The sequence below is a fragment of the Rhinoderma darwinii genome, chromosome 6 (assembly GCF_050947455.1).
Source record: "Rhinoderma darwinii isolate aRhiDar2 chromosome 6, aRhiDar2.hap1, whole genome shotgun sequence".
NCBI lineage: Eukaryota > Metazoa > Chordata > Amphibia > Anura > Rhinodermatidae > Rhinoderma > Rhinoderma darwinii.
The window spans coordinates 54,260,995-54,281,487 of NC_134692.1; the positions used below are offsets into that span (position 1 = coordinate 54,260,995).

Sequence of the window (20,493 nt, forward strand, 5' to 3'; positions counted from 1 at the left end):
GGGCTGTATGGCGTTCCCTACAGGGGGGGGCTGTATGGCGTTCCCTACAGGGGGGGCTGTATGGCGTTCCCTACAGGGGGGCTGTATGGCGTTCCCTACAGGGGGGGTCTGTATAACGTTCCCTACAGGGGGGTCTGTATGGCGTTCCCTACACGGGGGGGCTGTAAGGCGTTCTCTACAGGGGGGCTGTATGGCGTTCCCTACAGGGGGGGCTGTAAGGCGTTCCCTACAGGGGGGGCTGTAAGGCGTTAGCTACAGGGGGGGTCTGTATGGCGTTAGAGAACACCATACAGTCCCGCCTGTAGATAACGCCAAACATCCCGCCTGTAGATAACGCCATTCAGCCCCCCCTGTAGATAACGCCATACAGTCCCCCTGTAGATAACGCCATACAGCCCCCCTGTAGATAACGCCATACAGCCCCCCTGTAGATAACGCCATACAGCCCCCCTGTAGATAACGCCATACAGCCCCCCCTGTAGATAACGCCATACATCCCCCTGTAGATAACGCCATACAGCCCCCCCCTGTAGATAACGCCATACAGCCCCCCTGTAGATAACGCCATACAGCCCCCCCTGTAGATAACGCCATACAGCCCCCCCTGTAGATAACGCCATACAGCCCCCCTGTAGATAACGGCATACAGCCCCTCCTGTAGATAACGCCATACATCCCCCCTGTAGATAACGCCACACAGAACCCCCTGTAGATAACGCCATACAGCCCCTCCTGTAGATAACGCCATACATCCCCCCCTGAAGATAACGCCATACATCCCCCCTGTAGATAACGCCATACATCCCCACTGTAGATAACGCCATACAGTCCCCCCTTGTAGATAACGCCATACAGCCCCCCTGTAGATAACGCCATACAGCCCCCCTGTAGATAACGCCATACAGCCCCCCTGTAGATAACGCCATACAGTCCCCCTGTAGATAACGCCATAGAGCCCACCCCTGTAGATAACGCCATACAGCCCCCCCTGTAGATAACGCCATACAGCCCCCCCCTGTAGATAACGCCATACAGCCCCCCCTGTAGATAACGCCATACAGCCCCCCTGTAGATAACGCCATACATCCCCCCTGTAGATAACGCCATACAGAACCCCCTGTAGATAACGCCATACAGCCCCCCCTGTTGATAACGCCATACAGCCCCCCCCCTGTAGATAACGCCATACAGCCCCCTCTGTAGATATCTACAAAGGGGGCTGTATGGCGTTATCTACAGAGGGTCTGTATGGCTTTCCCTACAGGGGGGATGTATGGCGCTAACGCCATACAGCCCCCCCTGTAGATAGCGCCATACATCCCCCCTGTAGGGAACGCCATACAGCCCCCTGTAGATAACGCCATACATCCCCCCTGTAGGGAGCGCCATACAGCCCCCTGTAGATAACACCATACAGTCCCGCCTGTAGATAACGCCAAACATCCCGCCTGTAGATAACGCCATTCAGCCCCCCTGTAGATAACGCCATACAGTCCACCTGTAGATAACGCCATACAGCCCCCCCTGTAGATAACGCCACACAGCCCCCCTGTAGATAACGCCATACAGCCCCCCTGTAGATAACGCCATACAGCCCCCCCCCCCCCCCCCTGTACAGTGCTCCTTTCATTTTTATTGAGCTGCGCAGATGCCGGAAGTCAGAGGTTAGTCATGGAGAACTTCGGCGGACTTACGGTCCCCCGTTCTCCCTATCGCTGTCAGCGATCACACATGTATCCCCTGTCCTGTGGATAGGGGATACATGTCTTTTGTAGGACACATTTTTTTGGGTGGTTGGGGACGCTGTTTGGCGTTCCCTACAGGGGGGGCTGCATAGCGTTACCTACAGCGCCATACATCCCCCCTGTAGGGAACGCCATACAGCCCCCTGTAGATAACGCCATACAGCCCCCCTGTAGATATCTACAGGGGGGCTGTATGGCGTTATCTACAGGGGGGGCTGTATGGCCTTATCTACAGGGGGGGCTGTAAAAAAGGCACTATCTACAAGGGGGGGTTGTGTGACACCCTGGGGAGGGGGGGCCCAGTCAAAAGTTTGCTATGGGGCCCAGTCTTTCCTAGTTACGCCCCTAGCCACGTGCTTCCTCTTTGGCATAATATAGAATCAGTTTGTTCCTAGGGTTGCCAGTTGCCTCATATTAGAGGGAAAAGTTCCTTCACGACTCCAAATATGCTAATTAGATCAACGTCCCATCTCCAGAAATGTAGTACATATAACTTGTGATATTGTATCTTTCAAGAAAGGAATCCAAGCCCCTCTCTAACTTTTTCAATGAATCAACCATCACAACATCCTGTGGCAGAGTTCCATAGTCTCACTGCTCTTACAGTAAAGAATCCCCTCCTATGATGATGGTGAAAAATAGTGGATGTCCCCTTGTCATGGTTGCATGCTTAGGTATAAAAGGATCATTAGAAGGACCTCTATACTGTATACTCATATATTTGTACATTGTTATTAGACCGCCCCTCAACCATGTTTTTTCCAAACGAAATAACCGCAAATGTGATAATTGTTACTTTACTCAGATCACTCGTCCCCATATAATTTCATCATGTCGGCAGCGCATCTTCCTGTTTACACAGGGAGATGTGCTGCCGAAAATTATGATTTTTAATGCTGCATAAAAGAGCAGATCAGCCGATGACCGAGCAGCTCATTCATTGGCTGATCGTTGGTCTGATCATTGGCCCTATAATAGGGCCTTTAAGGTTACTTTCAGACGTAGCAATTTTATTGCAGATAACAGCAACAAAGTACAGTAGTGATTCACATGAGATGGAAAAAATGCACGTATTTTAGGTCATGTTGTCGATTTCCAATTTTATGTGGGCAAAAAACTGCAGTGGAAAATATTTCGTACATCTGAATGTAGCCTATACCTAGAAATTAATGTAATGAATGTCCAGGTCAAATTTGAAATTTTTGATATTCACTTCTTTAAACGATAATATCTTTAGATATGTATGGGGGGATGGTGCTATCTACAAGGGGATGGTCCTATCTACAGAAGAGGTGGCACTATATGGAGAGGGGGTGGTACTATCTACAGGGTGGGTGGTGCTATCCGCAGGGGGATGGAGAGACGTCGGGGGCTCTCTCTAGGAGTGGAATCCCCGGCCAGAGCGCTCTGATCGGGGATTCAGCTCCTAGAGGGAGCTTACGTGTCGCTATCTACAGGGGGTGTATTCCGGGTATCTCAAAGCCCTGGCAGACATTAAAGTGCAGCACTGCTTACACTGAAGCAGTACGGCACTCATTAAACCCCGTTCCAGTCTGCCAACGTTTATATACGTAACAACTGCACGGACCATCGGCAGTTGGAACGTATATAGCAGTATAGCTGTTGTGAAGGGGTTAAAGAAAAATAAAAAATGGGCTTCTATAAGCTCTTGAAACAATTAATTTTACAGAGGAGTAGAGGTCTGTCACAACTTGGTTTTTGCATGTTTTGTCTGAAGAGTCTGAAAACGGCATTGCTAAATAAATAACTCCCTTTTTATAATCCTTCATGCTTCCAGGAAAATATAAAAATATATACTGTATGTGTGTATATATATATATATATATATATATATATATATATATATATCTATATTAGCCCTTGGATTGTGACTTGAAATAGAATATTGTCAATTAAGTGAAAAATATACAGTGGTACCTCACATTACAATATTTATTGGTTACAGGACAACCATTGTACATTGAAAATATTTTAGCTTGGGACTATACCTATGAAAAACTAGTAATTGATTCCAAAGACACCAAAATGTCAACCAGAAATAAGAAAAAAAAAAGGCTCTGGTCACACCACTGTCAGAAACTCCATATTTGATGGGAAAAATAGTGCAGCACGCAGCATTACACGGCAAAACAATGGACACCATAACAAAACCTGACGGGCCTTACTACAAGTCAATGGGGTGCGTCCAGGGCCGTTGGTGTAAGTCGTGTAAAGGCATTTTTGTTTTTCTGCTCATGTGACAGAGCATAAAAACTGAAAACTTGACGCTAGTGTGCAGTAAATCCTTACATATAAAAGTTAGAAATATCTGCTGGAAGCCTTAAATCACTTCTATAATGAGGACAGGAACTTCTTCGGAGACCTGTACAGTACACAGTATACAAGAAAAACATGGAGCCGCCCTCACCTGGTGTCCAAAGGAGCAGCTCCACCTGGTACAGGCAGTACCGTAATGTATTGTAGAGAGGCGCTACTATCCAATGGAGCATCCAGCCATTTACATGCCCCACAAATCCGGACTGTCTGTGACATTGTATATCAAATGGGGTTTTAAGTCACAATGGCCCAGCAAATTCCTCCATATGAACTCGGCCTCAGGCTACATTCAGACGAGTGTGTCCGATTTGTGGCCATAAAAAAATGCAGCATTTTTCCTAAATTTCATGTCCATGTGCTACGTCAAAACGACGGAACCCTTGCACAACGGAGACAAACGGAAACCATTGGCACCAAATCCGTCACTATTTAAATCAATGGTGATGGAAAAATTTGGTTTCCGTTTGTGTCAGTCAGGGTCCCATTCCGACGGAAAGCTCAGACAGAACGTCGAAACAGGACCCTGGCGCATATGTGAACGAAGCCTAACAAAATCAGTACAAGATAAATAATTTCAGAACTTTTTCCACCGTTAATATCACCTATAACCTGTACAATTCCATTGAAAAACGAACAAATCTTTTAGGGTGGAAAAATGAAAAACAAAAATAATGTGGTTGCATAAATATGCACACCCTTAGCCCTTATTCACACGACAGGGTTTCCCGGCCGGGTGACGGCCGTTCATAAATCGTCCGTCACCCGGCTGCAGTAGGAACAATAGACCCCTAATGGGGCTATTCACACGACCGATTTTTTGACGGCCCGGGAAACCTGGCCGTCAAAAAATGGGACATGCCCTATTTTCGGCCGTTTACCCGGCCGCCCGGCTCCCATAGAAGTTTATGGGGCCGGGTAATACACGGCCATCACCGGAATGTGTCCCGAGTGATGGCCATGTATTCTGTCACTCGCTCTCTCTCTCCTCCTCCTCCTCACAGTGCAGAGTGCATGTGAGGAGGGGGAGGGTCTTTTTTTGCTCCCTGTAGGAGTCGGAAACCCCAATCCCCGGCTGGGTATTGGGGATTCCGCTACAGGAGAAGTGAGTGACTACACTGTCCATATATGGACACAGCAACGTCACTCACTTCTGAAGCGGAATCCCCGACTCTATGGCCGGGGATTCCGCTACAGGAGAAGTGAGTGACTACACTGTCCATATATGGACACAGCGACGTCACTCACTTCTGAAGCGGAATCCCCGACTCTATGGCCGGGGATTCCGCTACAGGAGAAGTGAGTGACTACACTGTCCATATATGGACACAGCGACATCACTCACTTCTGAAGCGGAATCCCCGACTCTATGGCCGGGGATTCCGCTACAGGAGAAGTGAGTGACTACACTGTCCATATATGGACACAGCGACGTCACTCACTTCTGAAGCAGAATCCCCGACTCTATGGCCGGGGATTCCGCTACAGAAGTGAGTGACTACAGAGTCCATATATGGACACAGTGACGTCACTCACTTCAGAAGCGGAATCCCCGACCCTGTGGCCGAGGATTCCTCTCCAGGAGAAGTCAGTGACTAAACTGTCCATAGGGGGCTGTGTGGCATTACCTACAGGGGACTTGGTGGCATCACCTGCAGGGGACTTGGTGGCATCACCTACAGGGGGCAGGGTGGCATTACCTACAGGGGGCTGGGTGGCATTACCTACAGGGGGCTGGGTGGCATTACCTACAGGGGACTTGGTGGCATTACCTACAGGGAGCTGGGTGGCATTACCTACAGGGCGCAGGGTGGCATTACCTACAGGGGGCAGGGTGGCATTACCTACAGGGGGCAGGGTGACATTACCTACAGGGGGCTGGGTGGCATTACCTACAGGGGGCTGGGTGGCATTACCTACATGGGGCTGGGTGGCATTACCTACAGGGGGCTGGGTGGCATTACCTACAGGGGACTTGGTGGCACTACCTACAGGGGGCTGGGTGGCATTACCTACAGGGGGCAGGGTGGCATTACCTACAGGGGGCTGGGTGGCATTACCTACAGGGGGCTGGGTGGCATTACCTAAAGGGGACTTGGTGGCATTACCTACAGGGAGCTGGGTGGCATTACCTACAGGGGTCAGGGTGGCATTACCTACAGGGGGCAGGGTGGCATTACCTATAGGAGGCTGGGTGGCATTACCTGCAGGGGGCCGAGTGGCATTACCTGCAGGGGGCTGGATGGCATTACCTGCAGTGGGCTGGGTGGCATTACCTGCAGGGGGCTGGGTGGCATTACCTGCAGGGGGCTGGGTGGCATTACCTGCAGGGGACTGGGTGGCATCACCTGCAGGGGGCTGGGTGGCATCACCAGCAGGGGGCTGGGTGGCATTACCAGCAGGGGGCTGGGTGGCATTACCAACAGGGGGCTGGGTGGCATTACCTACAGGGGGCTGTGTGGCATTATCTACAGAGAGCTGTGTGTGGCAACAAATTTAAATGAAATTCATCCGATTTTAAAACGGACAGGGAAAAAAACGGATGCAAAACGGGTCAAAATCGGCCGTTAAAAACGGCAACACGGCCAGGAACGGAATCGGAACGGATGCAAAATGGATGAAAACCGGAAGGGAAAAACGGCCCAAAACGGACGATTTTATCGCCCGACACTCGGACCCTGTCGTGTGAATGAGGCCTTAAACTAATAATTTGTTGAATTATCCTTTGACCTTATGACAGCATTCAGTTTTTTGGTGAGAAGTCTATCAGCATGGCACATCTTGACTTGGCAACTGTTGCCCACTCTTCCTTGCAAAAGCGCTCCAAATCTGTCAGATTGCGAGGGCATCTCCTGTGTACAGGCCTCTTCAGGTCACCCTATAGATTTTCAATAGGATTCAGGTCTGGGTTCTGGCTGGGCCATTCCAAAACTTTGATCTTCTTCTTGTGAAGCCATTCTTTTGTTGATTTGGAGGTATGCTTTGGGTCGATGTCGTGCTGAAAGGTGAAATTCCTCTTCAGCTTCAGCTTTTTAGTAGAGGCCTGCAGGTTTTATGTCAATATTGCCTGATAGTTGGAACTGTTCATAATTCCCTTCACCTTGACTAAAGCCCCAGTTCCAGCTGCAGAAAAAACAGCCCCAAAGCATAATGCTGCCTCTACCATGCTTCATGTTCTTTTGGTGATGTGCAGTGTTGGCTTTGCGCCCAATATACCTTTTGGAATTATGCCCAAAAAGTTCAACCTTGGTCTCATCAGACCATAACACGTTTTCCCACATGTTTTTGGCAAACTTGATGTACAGTGGAGGAAATAAGTATTTGATCCCTTGCTGATTTTGTAAGTTTGCCCACTGTCAAAGACATGAACAGTCTAGAATTTTTAGGCTAGGTTAATTTTACCAGTGAGAGATAGATTATATTTTAAAAAAAAACAGAAAATCACTTTATCAAAATTATATATATTTATTTGCATTTTGCACAGAGAAATAAGTATTTGATCCCTTTGGCAAACAAGACTTAATACTTGGTGGCAAAACACTTGTTGGCAAGCAGAGCAGTCAGGCGTTTTTTGTAGTTGATGATGAGGTTTGCACACATGTTAGATGGAATTTTGGCCCACTCCTCTTTGCAGATCATCTGTAAATCATTAAGATTTCGAGGCTGTCGCTTGGCAACTCGGATCTTCAGCTCCCTCCATAAGTTTTCGATGGGATTAAGGTCTGGAGACTGGCTAGGCCACTCCATGACCTTAATGTGCTTCTTTTTGAGCCACTCCTTTGTTGCCTTGGCTGTATGTTTCGGGTCATTGTCGTGCTGGAAGACCCAGCCACGAGCCATTTTTAATGTCCTGGTGGAGGGAAGGAGGTTGTCACTCAGGATTTGACGGTACATGGCTCCATCCATTCTCCCATTGATGCGGTGAAGTAGTCCTGTGCCCTTAGCAGAGAAACACCCCCAAAACATCATGTTTCCACCTCCATGCTTGACAGTGGGGACGGTGTTCTTTGGGTCATAGGCAGCATTTCTCTTCCTCCAAACACGGCGAGTTGAGTTAATGCCAAAGAGCTCAATTTTAGTCTCATCTGACCACAGCACCTTCTCCCAATCACTCTCAGAATCATCCAGATGTTCATTTGCAAACTTCAGACGGGCCTGTACATGTGCCTTCTTGAGCAGGGGGACCTTGCGGGCACTGCAGGATTTTAATCCATTATGGCGTAATGTGTTACCAATGGTTTTCTTGGTGACTGTGGTCCCAGCTGCCTTGAGATCATTAACAAGTTCCCCCCGTGTAGTTTTCGGCTGAGCTCTCACCTTCCTCAGGATCAAGGATACCCCACGAGGTGAGATTTTGCATGGAGCCCCAGATCGATGTCGATTGACAGCCATTTTGTATGTCTTCCATTTTCTTACTATTGCACCAACAGTTGTCTCCTTCTCACCCAGCGTCTTACTTATGGTTTTGTAGCCCATTCCAGCCTTGTGCAGGTCTATGATCTTGTCCCTGACATCCTTAGGCTATGTTCACACGGGGTATTTTGCCGAGTTTTTTGACGCGGAAACCGCGTCGCAAAACTCGGCAGAAACGGCCCGAGAACGCCTCCCATTGATTTCAATGGGAGGCGTCGGCGTCTTTTTCCCGCGAGCAGTAAAACTGCCTCGCGGGAAAAAGAAGCGACATGCCCTATCTTCGGGCGCTTCCGCCTCGGACCTCCCATTGACTTCAATGGGAGGCAGGAGAAAGCGTATATCTCGCTGTTTTATGCCCGCGGCGCTCAATGGCCGCGGGCGAAAAACGGCGCGATAATTGCCGCGAAAATCGGCGTGCAGGGAGAGGAATATCTGCCTCAAAGTTCCAAACGGAATTTTGAGGCAGATATTCCTCCCCCAAAATACTCCGTGTGAACATAGCCTTAGAAAGCTCTTTGGTCTTGCCCATGTTGTAGAGGTTAGAGTCAGACTGATTAATTGAGTCTGTGGACAGGAGTCTTTTATACAGGTGACCATTTAAGACAGTTGTCTTTAATGCAGGCACCAAGTTAATTTGGAGCGTGTAACTGGTCTGGAGGAGGCTGAACTCTTAATGGTTGGTAGGGGATGAAATACTTATTTCTCTGTGCAAAATGCAAATAAATATATATAATTTTGACTATGTGATTTTCTTTTTTTTTTTTAAATATAATCTATCTCTCACTGGTAAAATTAACCTAGCCTAAAAATTCTAGACTGTTCATGACTTTGACAGTGGGCAAACTTACAAAATCAGCAAGGGATCAAATACTTATTTCCTTCACTGTAGGTCTTTGCAAAACATAGCGGGGCTTAGATGTTTTTCTTTGTTAGAAAAGTCTTCCGTCTTGCCACCCTACCCCACAGCCAAGAGATATGAAGAATATGGGAGATTGTTGTCACATGCACTACACAAACAGTACCTGCCAGAAAGTCCTGCAGCTCCTTTAATATTGCTGTAGGCCTCTTGGTAGCATCCCGAACCAATTTTCGTCTTGTCTTTTCATCAAGTTTTGAGGGACGTCCAGTTCTTGGTAATGTCACTGTTGTGCCAAATGTAATCCACTTCTTGATGACCGTCTTCACTGTGTTCCATGGTATATCTAATGCCTTGGAAATTCTTTGGTACCCTTCTCCTGACTGATGCGAATCAACAATCAAATCCCTTTGATGTGCTGTAAACTCTTTACGGATCATGGCTTTTGCTGTCACATGCAACAAAGAAAATGTCAAGCAAATCCTAATAGAACAGCTGAACTTTATATGGGGTTACTCCGAATCACTTTAAATAATGGCAGCTGTGTACTGACTACTATTTAACATGAGTTTGAATGTGATTGGATAATTCTGAACACAACCACATCCCAAATTATAAGAGGGTGTTCACACTTATGCAACCACATTATTTTTTTTATTTTTATTTTTCCCTTCTAAATGATTTCAGTTTGTTTCTCAATAGAATTGTACAAATTATGGATCACATTAAAGGTGGAAAAAGTTCTGAAATGATTAATCTTGTACTGACTTTGTAACATGACATAAACGGGCATTTTAACTGTAGACTTTTTATATCACTGTATATACATTGAAGGATTACAGCTATACCGCATAAAACACTATAGTTGCCATAATTACTATTTTGGCTTTTGCTTGTCTTCAATATGTCGTTCAGACGCATTCACATGAAATATTTGTGTAAAAATTGCACTTTATTATGAATATAAAAAATCCCAGATCAGAAGTAAACCTAGACATTTTATTTTTAACAAGGCTAAGAAAATAATAATTTACAGCATTTCATTTTCCTGCCATTAACATCCTATATGTTTATCCAGATTCTACAAACATCAGACCGAAACTTATGGAGACGAAGTCACATCATGAAATTGCATCTTATGGACAGGATACTATCAGCATACATGAAAGCAAAGACAATGATCCTTCAGCTCCCTCTACTGGCCAAGATCAGCACCACAACAAAAAGTCTGCACAAGTCATTAAAGGTATGGATATTGTACCAGTCTTTGATTATATTCAGCACAAAAAAATGCTATTTTATCCAGTTTCAACAAAATTGTAATATGGAGCCATGAAAATCAAAAGATGAATTGCTTCATATAGTTTCATAGTAGGATCATGTTTTCCACATATGTGTATCTAGAAATTCTTGGCCTTAGAAATCTTCACTTTATCTACAATATTCTGTATGGTAGATAAAGTGAAGATTTTGGAACGAAAATATTAATAAGATATATTAGGGAGTTTTTTACATTACATAACATGCAGGCCTAACTGCTATCATGTTTTATATACACTGCACACATAGAAGAGGAAAATCCTGCTCTCCTATCTCTATCTATCATATATATATATAAAGAAGCTGCTGCAACATGAAGGAGATTATACAGCAGTAATGAGCAGTGTAGCTGAAAATCCATCACTTGGGTGACATATAACTATTACCAGCAGCTGCTGCATGTCTATGTGTGCCGGTGACTCTCACTCTGCTTCCTCCACCTGCTCCTTCCCTTCCCTCTCCATAGACTTCTTTGGGCAGCATGTCTGTGTCCCTCACTCTGCTCCTGCTCCCCCTCTCCTCTCCATAGACTTGGATAGGCAGCATGTTTGTGTATTTTTCTCCCTGCTCCCCCTTCCCTCTACATAGACTTCTATAGGCATGTGTCTGTGTCTTTTTTTCCTCTTGCTCCCCTCCTCACTCCAAAGACTTCTATTTGCAGCATCTGTGTCTCTCTCCCCGCTTCCTCCTCCTGATCCACCCTCCTCTCTCCATAGACTTCTATTGACAGGGTGTGAACAGACACACACTTCCTGCAGTCTCCTCTACTTTATAACTAGAGACAGATTTTGCTTGACAATAGGGGGTTGACAGCAGATTACAGGAAGGTTCACATCTAGTGGCAGTAACCTCACACAGAATTTGCATGGATATAAGGACTACATTTTAACAGTAAGTAAATTACAGAGTTAATCTATATCAGGTATACTATTAGATTAGCATAAATGGTTTGAAAGGTTAGTGTCCATTAAAAGGGTTTTCCAGTCCCCAAAAATTGATGGTCTATCCTCAGGATAGGCCATCAACATGTGATCGGTAGGGGTCCTACGCATGGCAACCCTGCCAATTAGCTGTTTTGAAGGGGCTGCAGCACTTGAAGTGAATAGGAGAAGGCTGTAATACTGTGAACCACCGGCAATAATTTTTTTGGGACTAGAAAACCCCTTTAAGGGTATGTTCACATGGAGTTTTTTGCAGGCAGAAAATTCTGCCTCAAAATTCCGTTTGGAATTTTGAGCCAGATTTTGAGCTGCCTGCACACCATTTTTCGCGGCATTTTTCGATCACGCCCATTGAAATACGCTTTCTCAGCCTCCCATTGATGTCAATGGGAGGTCAGAGATGTAAACGCCCAAAGATAGGGCATGTTGCTTCTTTTTCCCGCGAGACAGTTTTTCCGCTCGCCGGAAAAAACGCCTCTACCTCCCATTGAAATCAATGGGAGGCATATTCGGACGTTTTTTGGCGTGTTTTCCAATGCGGTTTCCGTGTCAAAGAACGTGTCAAAAAACTGACCCTAAGGCTTCCCCACAGTACTCCATGCTCAGACTGCCTATTAATTAAAATGATAGTGTGCATATAATAAGACTATGCTTCCATTTAAAGTACCTTTCCTGGAATTTCCTTTACTAGGCTCAGGAAAACAACCAAACCTAAAACACAAGACCTCAGATGTTACAAAGACACAGAATTCAAAGTCCAGTGGTAAAAGTGGGAATAATCCTGAAATGTGAGTAACCTGCCGAGAATCATCTCTCATCTTAAAAATGTATTCCCATCTTAGACATTTATAACATATCCAAGGTATATGCCATAAATGTCTGAAAGTTGTGGGACCCAAATCTGGGACCCGCACCTAGATCAAGAATGTGAGTACCCATCCCGCCTAGTGAGGCTGGATGGAGGTTAAGGGACAACAAATCTCGACAAAGATGCATCCCAGAGCTGGGACCCGCATCTATCAGACAATAATGGCATATACCATAAATACACGATAAATGTACACAAATGTATAGATGGAAATACACCTATAATGTCTCTATTCTTACATAAGTTAGCTATTATCCAGAATTCCTGTAGATAAGGTCTTCTGAAGGAGTTTGTTATCATCTATAAACCTCGAAACTGTTGCCACTTTTCCATCATGAATGGAATACCAATCAATATACAGAATGTCTTTTAGAAGGGAATGAGGTTTAGCACAAATATCTAAAGTCTGAGGGCAACTTTCTATTACAACTTAATGGGTAACGGACAACTGTTGCATCTTGCTTATCTATAATCGTTTCCCGAGCGACAGTAACTTTTCCCATTGAGCCTGATGGGTCTTGGTCAAGTGCCTTGACACCATGTATAATGAATTGTAAAATAATGCAGCAGCAACACATATAATCTTTCAACCATACCCCATTTCTGAGGTGGAAGCCAACACCTTTGGAAACACTCCTCTAAAACCCTGCGTTTGCCCTTGAATGTTGTCACTATATGAATGGAAAAACAGTGTTGACTTTTTATTTTATAAGTCTCCATTCACCCTGCTACTGGAAAGCACCCGGTGCATATCCCAAATGTATTAATAAATGTATTGACTTAACATATGCTAAAAGTGTGTCCTGCGGGGAGGTCTGCATCGACATACCTTTTTTTTTTTACTGTATGGAATAGCATAGTGGACTGCGCTATTCAATACAGAGGCATCTAGTATAGAAATGTATATCACATGGTATACGTTTTTATATAATGGGATCATATGGGCAACCTTTGCCATTCTATGCCCATACAGTCGCATACATCAGAGCCTTTCTTGGGGGGTATATGTTGGGAAATTCTCCCAATGTATACCTCCAACAGAATGCTCAAACGTGGTGTGATTCGAGCCTAACTCTACTATAGCTCTACTATGTGACACTACTATAAATCCTTTGGTGGCTGCTCAAATAAGTATAGTTATGCTACTGTTTGCAATATTACAGTTCAGTTTACTGTTAACAAGTTGGGGCCCATCCCTGACTTTGCTATGGGGCCCCAGTAATTTTAGTTACTCCCCTCTTTACTACCAGAACATTGTTTATATTGTGAAACTGGTTAATACATAGAGAAAAACTAAAAATACACTGTTTATTTTATCATTGGTAATTCTGTTGAATGCGTGCTCATATTCAAAGAATCAAAACCAATATGTTCTTAGTTTTAAAGATGTGGAAAAAGTATCCAGTGAGAGAAAAGAGAATTTGCCTGCCATTCCACAACAGACAGAAGTCACGCAGGAAAACAGCCACATTGAGAAGCAGCAGTTAACTGAAGAAGAGGAGTTGGCACTACTACAGGAAATCACCGACACCGTAGTCAGTATCCTGTCCGCTTTCACCACTGCCAAATTTTTATCTGTCTCTTTTCACCAGAAAAGAAAACATTGATTGAAAAAGAACTTTAAAATTCAAATAAAAAGTTTCACAAAAGTGAATTGTAAATGTAAAGGCATTGTCTCACGACAACAATCCCTGTCCATATACCCTATTAAGGAACATGGATGTCATAGTAGGGCTACCCTGCTTGGGACAACCCTATATGAGCCAGAACAGAGAGCCACTTTGATAGACTCGGCGTGTCCATGCATTACATGGATGGCCATTATTTGAATGTTTGGCATCCAGGGGAAATATATAGTTAGACTATTGCCCTATATATGCTAAGCTATTGAATGGAATAACACATTGTTAATACCCCCATAAATGCCCCATCAGGAGAAGAATGTAAATGTATATAAAACCAAAAAAAGGACATATGTCTAGCAAGATTTATATAAAAAAAAAAAAAAGTGTACAGTTTTACTCCTGTGCCATATCAGATGTGAAAGTTAGAGACAGCCTGTCATGTATGCATGGGTGCCTATGATGCTTCTGTCTCTGTGCTCTTAGGGTATGTACACACACACTAATTACGTCCGTAATTGACGGACGTATTTTGGCCGCAAGTACCGGACCGAACACAGTGCAGGGAGCCGGGCTCCTATCATCATACTTATGTACGATGCTAGGAGTCCCTGCCTCGCTGCAGGACAACTGTCCCGTACTGTAATCATGTTTTCAGTACGGGACAGCAGTTCCACGGAGTAGCAGGGACTCCTAGCATCGTACATAAGTATGATGCTAGGAGCCCGGCTCCCTGCACTGTGGTCGGTCCGGGACTTGAGGCCGAAATACGTCCGTCAATTACGGACGTAATTAGTGTGTGTGCACATACCCTAAGATGAGGAAGATTGTTTTTTGTCTTCCTCTGGATCAACTTTGCAGAATAATAGGTTGTCCTGCAGCGAGGCAAGGACTCCTAGCATCGTACATAAGTATGATGCTAGGAGCCCGGCTCCCTGCACTGTTTTCGGTCCGGTATTGCGGCCGAAATACGTCCGTCAATTACGGACATAATTAGTGTGTGTGCACATACCCTTACATTGATTTGGAGCCACACAATGACAATGTCCGCACTATCTGCTGCTATTCACTATATACATGCTTTAAGGGGCTTTGTTAAAGTTATTTTGTTTTTTAGACATCTGAGTATGGGCATAGGGAATTTCAATGCATGGCTTATAAGTTTGACTCGTATATTTAGATACAATCAATTTGGCATGCTCATCAATTTACCATTGCTTTGGCACGTCCCTGTTTTGATATGGTTAATGTTACTTGTATACAGACAAAAGATACTACAAAGGGGAAGAAAAAGAAGAATGCCAAAAGTCAAAAGACACAAAAACCAGAAAGCACTCAAGCTTTACCAGTCAAAAAAGTAAATCTGAGAGCTGGAGCAGAACAAGGAAAAGCTGCTTTTGTTGCTGGTAAGTGCTTTGTCCAAATCACAAAGGGATCTTCAGTAGTTTCCAGTACAAACTGCGGGTATTATGGATTTTATTCATCAAGCTGAAAATTAAACCAAAAATTCTAATTATTTTTAGAAATGGCTGGATTCTTTATATGGGATGTCCACTTTTGATGTACACTATATGGTAAAAGGTATACGGACACCCCTCCTAATTATTGAGTTCAGGTGTTTCAGCCATACCCATTGCAAATGTGTATAAAATCAAGCACACAGTCATGCAATCTCTATAGACAAACAACGCAACAGTTCAGCCACAAAGCAGTAGACCCTGCAAACTTAGAGCGAGGGCACAGAGTGGTGAACCGCACAGTCCATAGAAATCGCCTATCCTGTGTTGCATCACTCACTACAGAGTTCTAAAGTCTAGAGCCTCTAGAAGTGACAGCATGACTGTGCCCAGAGACGTAACTTAAAGTTCCTGGGGCCCAATGCAAAATCTGTAACAGGGCCCCTACCTGCCATGTGCCATTTGTAATACTAGTATCTTCTTATGTGGCAAAGGGGCTGTTGGGTCCCCTTAGGCACGAGGGCCTGGGTTGGACTGCCACCTCTGCAGCCCCTATTGCTACTCCTCTGATTGTACCCTGTGCACAAAGCAAGGTCCATACAGATATTGTTTGAGTTTAGTGTGGAGGAACTGGAGTGGCCTGCAAGGCTGCACAGATCCCTGACCTCAACCCCATCAAACACCTTTGGGATAAACTGGAATGTTCATATGGATGGGCCAACAATATTAACGTGCTGGAAAACCCCTTTAATGGATCTCCATACAGTGTGCTATTCTTGGACCAGTTTTTACACCATCCCTTGTTTTGTTTTGTCTTTCATTTTTATGCTATCGTATTGTATTTTACAGGGCAGCCAAAAATTAAAAAAGGAGAAAGTAAAAAATATATTTTAAAGAAACCCTCAGAACAAGTGAAGATGGAAGAAACAATTCAGGAAATTCAGGAAACACCTGAAGAGACACAAGAAGAGGACGACAATGATACAGAAAAAGAAAGTGAAGACTCTTATGTTGTCATTGAATACCACGAGAGAACCCCAACTCCAACAGAATCCAAAGATATTCATTCTAAATCAGACAGAGGTGGAACACCTGAGACATCCGACCAGATATTAGGGCAGACAGCTGACACACTCGAAGTTACTGCCACACTTGAAGTGACAAGTCAAGCCAATGAGGATGATTATACTTGTAGTGAAACATCAGAGGTACCGTCTGCTCTTCCACTCTTATAAAAATGTGTTTTTACATAACATATACTAATCACTTGTAAGATCTTCACTAAGCGCGCATGGATGAACTGCCTATTAATTGTGGTTGTTTATATATAGTTTATATGGGGCTTGTCTCTGAAACAGTGAGGCATATCACCTGAGCTTTCATGTCAAGTTTTAAGGAACGAGAATGATATTCTGTCAATTTCTACAATCTCTCCCCTTGCTACGTGTATGATTTACATATATGGGAATCTGTAAAAAAACGAAACAATTGATTATAACACACGTGAAGTCTGTGAAGAGCTGCATTACAGTCTAAAGGCCCTTTTACATGGCCCAAATATCGGGTAAACAAGCGTTCACAGAACGCTCGTTCCCAATCATTGCCCTGTTTACCCTGTAAACAGGGCAACGATCAGCTGATAAACAAGCAAACAGTGGTTCATCGACTGATTGTATAGTTTATGTTGCAAGAAATATTTATCGTTGTCAGCAGCACATCTCCCTGCTGCCGACATGATAAAACTGCATGGAGATGAGCGATCGTAGTAACGTTAGCTCGTCCCCATGCACTGCTCCTTGTGAAAGAAGCAAACGAACACCGATCAACTAAACCGTTCGTTGATCGGCGCTCGTTTACATGGCCCATGTCGAGCTGTGTAAGGCCCCCTGCACATGGCTATAGCCGTAAGCATGGTCTGTGATTACGGGCACGGACGGCCGCGGACTGTCACCCGCATTTGTGTGCCGTGCTCCCATTATAAAGTATAGGAGCACGGTCCATATATTAAAAAAATAGGACGTCCTATTTTTTGCAGATCATTTCTGTAGCCCGTACACCTTCCCGTAAATATACGGTAAGGTGTCCGTGGGTCATAGAAATTAATGGATCAGTATTTTGATCCGCAATTATTGTCTTTATCGGTTGAGTAGTGATCAGTTTGGAGGCGCACAGACCACAATTTGAGCCTGCAATGTGAACGTGCATTGTAGTCCTTGTAGCTCTGTGTGATGTGTAGAGGCATGCGATGGAGCACGTCACAATTTGTTCACTCTCAGACTTGGAGGTACAGCAGGGGCCAATAGAATATTATTTGAGATCGATGCAACACCGATCCCCCAATATGCTTGTGTGAATAAGTTCTTAGAGCGAAATTTTGGTTGCGGTTTTCTTTTAACGGTACTGATTTGGGCTCTACAGTATCAATTTAGTCTGCACTACCCAAATGAAACTGTTTTACTTGTATATCACAGATTGTCTCTAGTTAAAAACAGCCAAATGGAATTTCAGTACCTAAAGCTTTTTGAGCTTCAGATTTTCAGGTCAGCTCAGTGAAGATCAGGGAAGAGGCAAAACCAGCGGGCACTTCTGTGGGTAATGTTCCATTTATCCACGTACTTTATCCTTAATAAGGACAACATATTTTATAGAGCTTGGTTGGTATACTTAATAGATGAAACACTGTAATAAGTTTATGATCTTGGTAGATGTTACGGACGGTTAATGAAAATGTGAAACAACTGCATAAATATGAAACTGGTAAAAGAAATAAAATGCTTGGTTTTTTAGTCTTAAATGATCATTTTAAATACAAACATTCCTAAATGTTAGGTCACTAGCAGTTCTGTCCGTCAGAGGAGGTCATCAAGAGCCCGTGAGCTCTCAGAGAAAGCAGAGAAGAGAAGACTTGAGGTAGAAAGGAAAAGAAGAGAGCGAGAGGAGCAGTTACGGCTAGAAAAGGAACAACAGGAGAGACTGGACAAAATGAAGGAAGAGCTTGAACAAGAGCAACTGAGAAGGGCAGAGGAAATGCGGTCAGTACAATACTGCAATAATATCCTCGAGTTGGTGCAGAACCATGCAACTTCCCTACCTACAGTACCTATGACTTTACATGTTTTTATGGTAATGCAATGGTGCATGGCTTCATCACTGGTAACTACAGTACCGTGAAGGGTTGTATAACATTGTACATTGAATGTATCTGCTCTCCTGACATGTCTGCTTTAATAGATAGTATTCCCCATGAAATGCTGAAGCATCTTTTCTTGGAACTTAACAATGTGCCGTCCCACTGTAAACTTATAGTCCTTAAAATAATGAAAAAGCCTCAGAGTTTAGGCCCTTAAAGAGGTTGTCCACTTTATGAAAACTGATGACCTATCCACCGGATAGGTGGGATTGAAGTTTCCTTCGATCTTGTTAGTCTAACCTCTTAGATGCTGCGGTCAATAGCGACCACGTCATCTAAGAGGTTTCAGAGGAAAGGGGCTCACTCTGTCACCCCATCGGCACCACCACAACGCGATTACAGGGTGCCGAAGGTTTCTATGGCAGCTGGGGGCCTAATAAAGGGTCCCTGGTTTGCCTTCAATGTATGCCTGAGGTTTAAATTGTAAGGCATAATACGCTCAAAACAGAAGCATTGCAGTGTATTTTAAAAGCAGTAAAATGATTGCATAGTAAAGTCCCATAGTGGGACTACAAAAAAAGTCAACAATGCTTTAATAAACCTACTAATAAATAAATGAAAAATCCCACGTAAAAAAACATGAAAAACCCTCTTTTCCCCTTACAAAATGCTTTATTTTGAAAACAAAATGAAAAATTTTGTACAAAAGCTACACATAATTGGTATTGCAGTGTTTGTAATGACCCAAATTATAAAACTACTCTGTTATTTAACCCACATGGTGAATGCCGAAAAAATTCTAATAAAAAACAATGCAAGAATTGCTGTTTCCTGTTTATCCTGCCTTCCAAAAAATGCAATTAAAAGCGATCAAAATGTCATATGTACCCCAAAATGGTACTAATAAACATTTCAAATGGTCCCGCAAAAAATAAACCCTCATACAGCTATGGAAAAATAAAAAAGTTATGGCTCTTCGAATACAGCTACACAAAAAAACAAATATTTTAAAACAAAAAGAATGTTTTTATTGTGCAAAAGTAGTAAAAAAAAAATCTATATAAATTTGGTATCGCCGTAATCGTAACGACCCGCAGAATAACGTTATGATATTATTTATAACACACATTAAACAGTGTAAATTTAACACGCAATAAAGAATGCCAAACTTTGTGGGGGTTTTTTTCAAAAACATATTCATAAATGCATATAAATATATAGCGCTACAGTACTGTGCAGCGAACTTGCTATGTATTAGCAATGATAGCCAATAATTACTACGTTGTTGTTCCTACAGTCAGCGAAAGCAACAAGACGAAGAAGAAAAGAAGCGCCAGGAGCAAGAGAGGGCTCGCAAAATGCAGCTGGAACAGCAAGCACTGGAAAGAGCAAGACAACAGCAAGACGAACACCGCCGCAAGATGCAAGAAATTCAGCAAAGGAAACAGCAAGAGGAGTTAGAAAGAATAGGTAAGATGAGAATGTAGTATAGACTGTAAGTGTGGACTGATGCTTAGCACACCGTGATGAAGTGAGTGAGTTCTCTCACTGTGCCCAGCGGTTTTGTAATTTTTTACTGGGACAGCTACAGTTTTTTACTGGCACAGCCACACTACGGCTCTAACAGTGACGATCAGAGACCTCTGATCTCTCATTTACCCCCTTGCAAAACTGATCGCAGCACACAAAGGAATAAACACAAAGAAGGGGGCGACTCCCCTTTCATCACATTGTAGAGCAAATGTCTGACATGATCAGTGCCCAAAGCTTGATCAGGGCCATCCGTAGCCTTTTTTGGGCCCAGGGC

The 20,493-nt window shown here is 44.0% G+C and overlaps 1 protein-coding gene across 1 annotated transcript in view; it reads left to right on the top strand.

Annotated features, from left to right (window-relative positions):
- The window catches only part of KIAA2012 (KIAA2012 ortholog), a 151,585-nt gene that overhangs the window by 122,619 nt on the left and 8,473 nt on the right, over nt 1–20,493 (top strand). Inside the window, exons 14-20 of the mRNA XM_075829745.1 lie at nt 10,427–10,594; nt 12,301–12,397; nt 13,856–14,012; nt 15,364–15,505; nt 16,406–16,764; nt 18,386–18,588; nt 19,984–20,156. Of these exons, the coding sequence (XP_075685860.1) occupies nt 10,427–10,594; nt 12,301–12,397; nt 13,856–14,012; nt 15,364–15,505; nt 16,406–16,764; nt 18,386–18,588; nt 19,984–20,156 (1,299 nt within the window). The remainder of the gene's footprint in view (nt 1–10,426; nt 10,595–12,300; nt 12,398–13,855; nt 14,013–15,363; nt 15,506–16,405; nt 16,765–18,385; nt 18,589–19,983; nt 20,157–20,493) is intronic.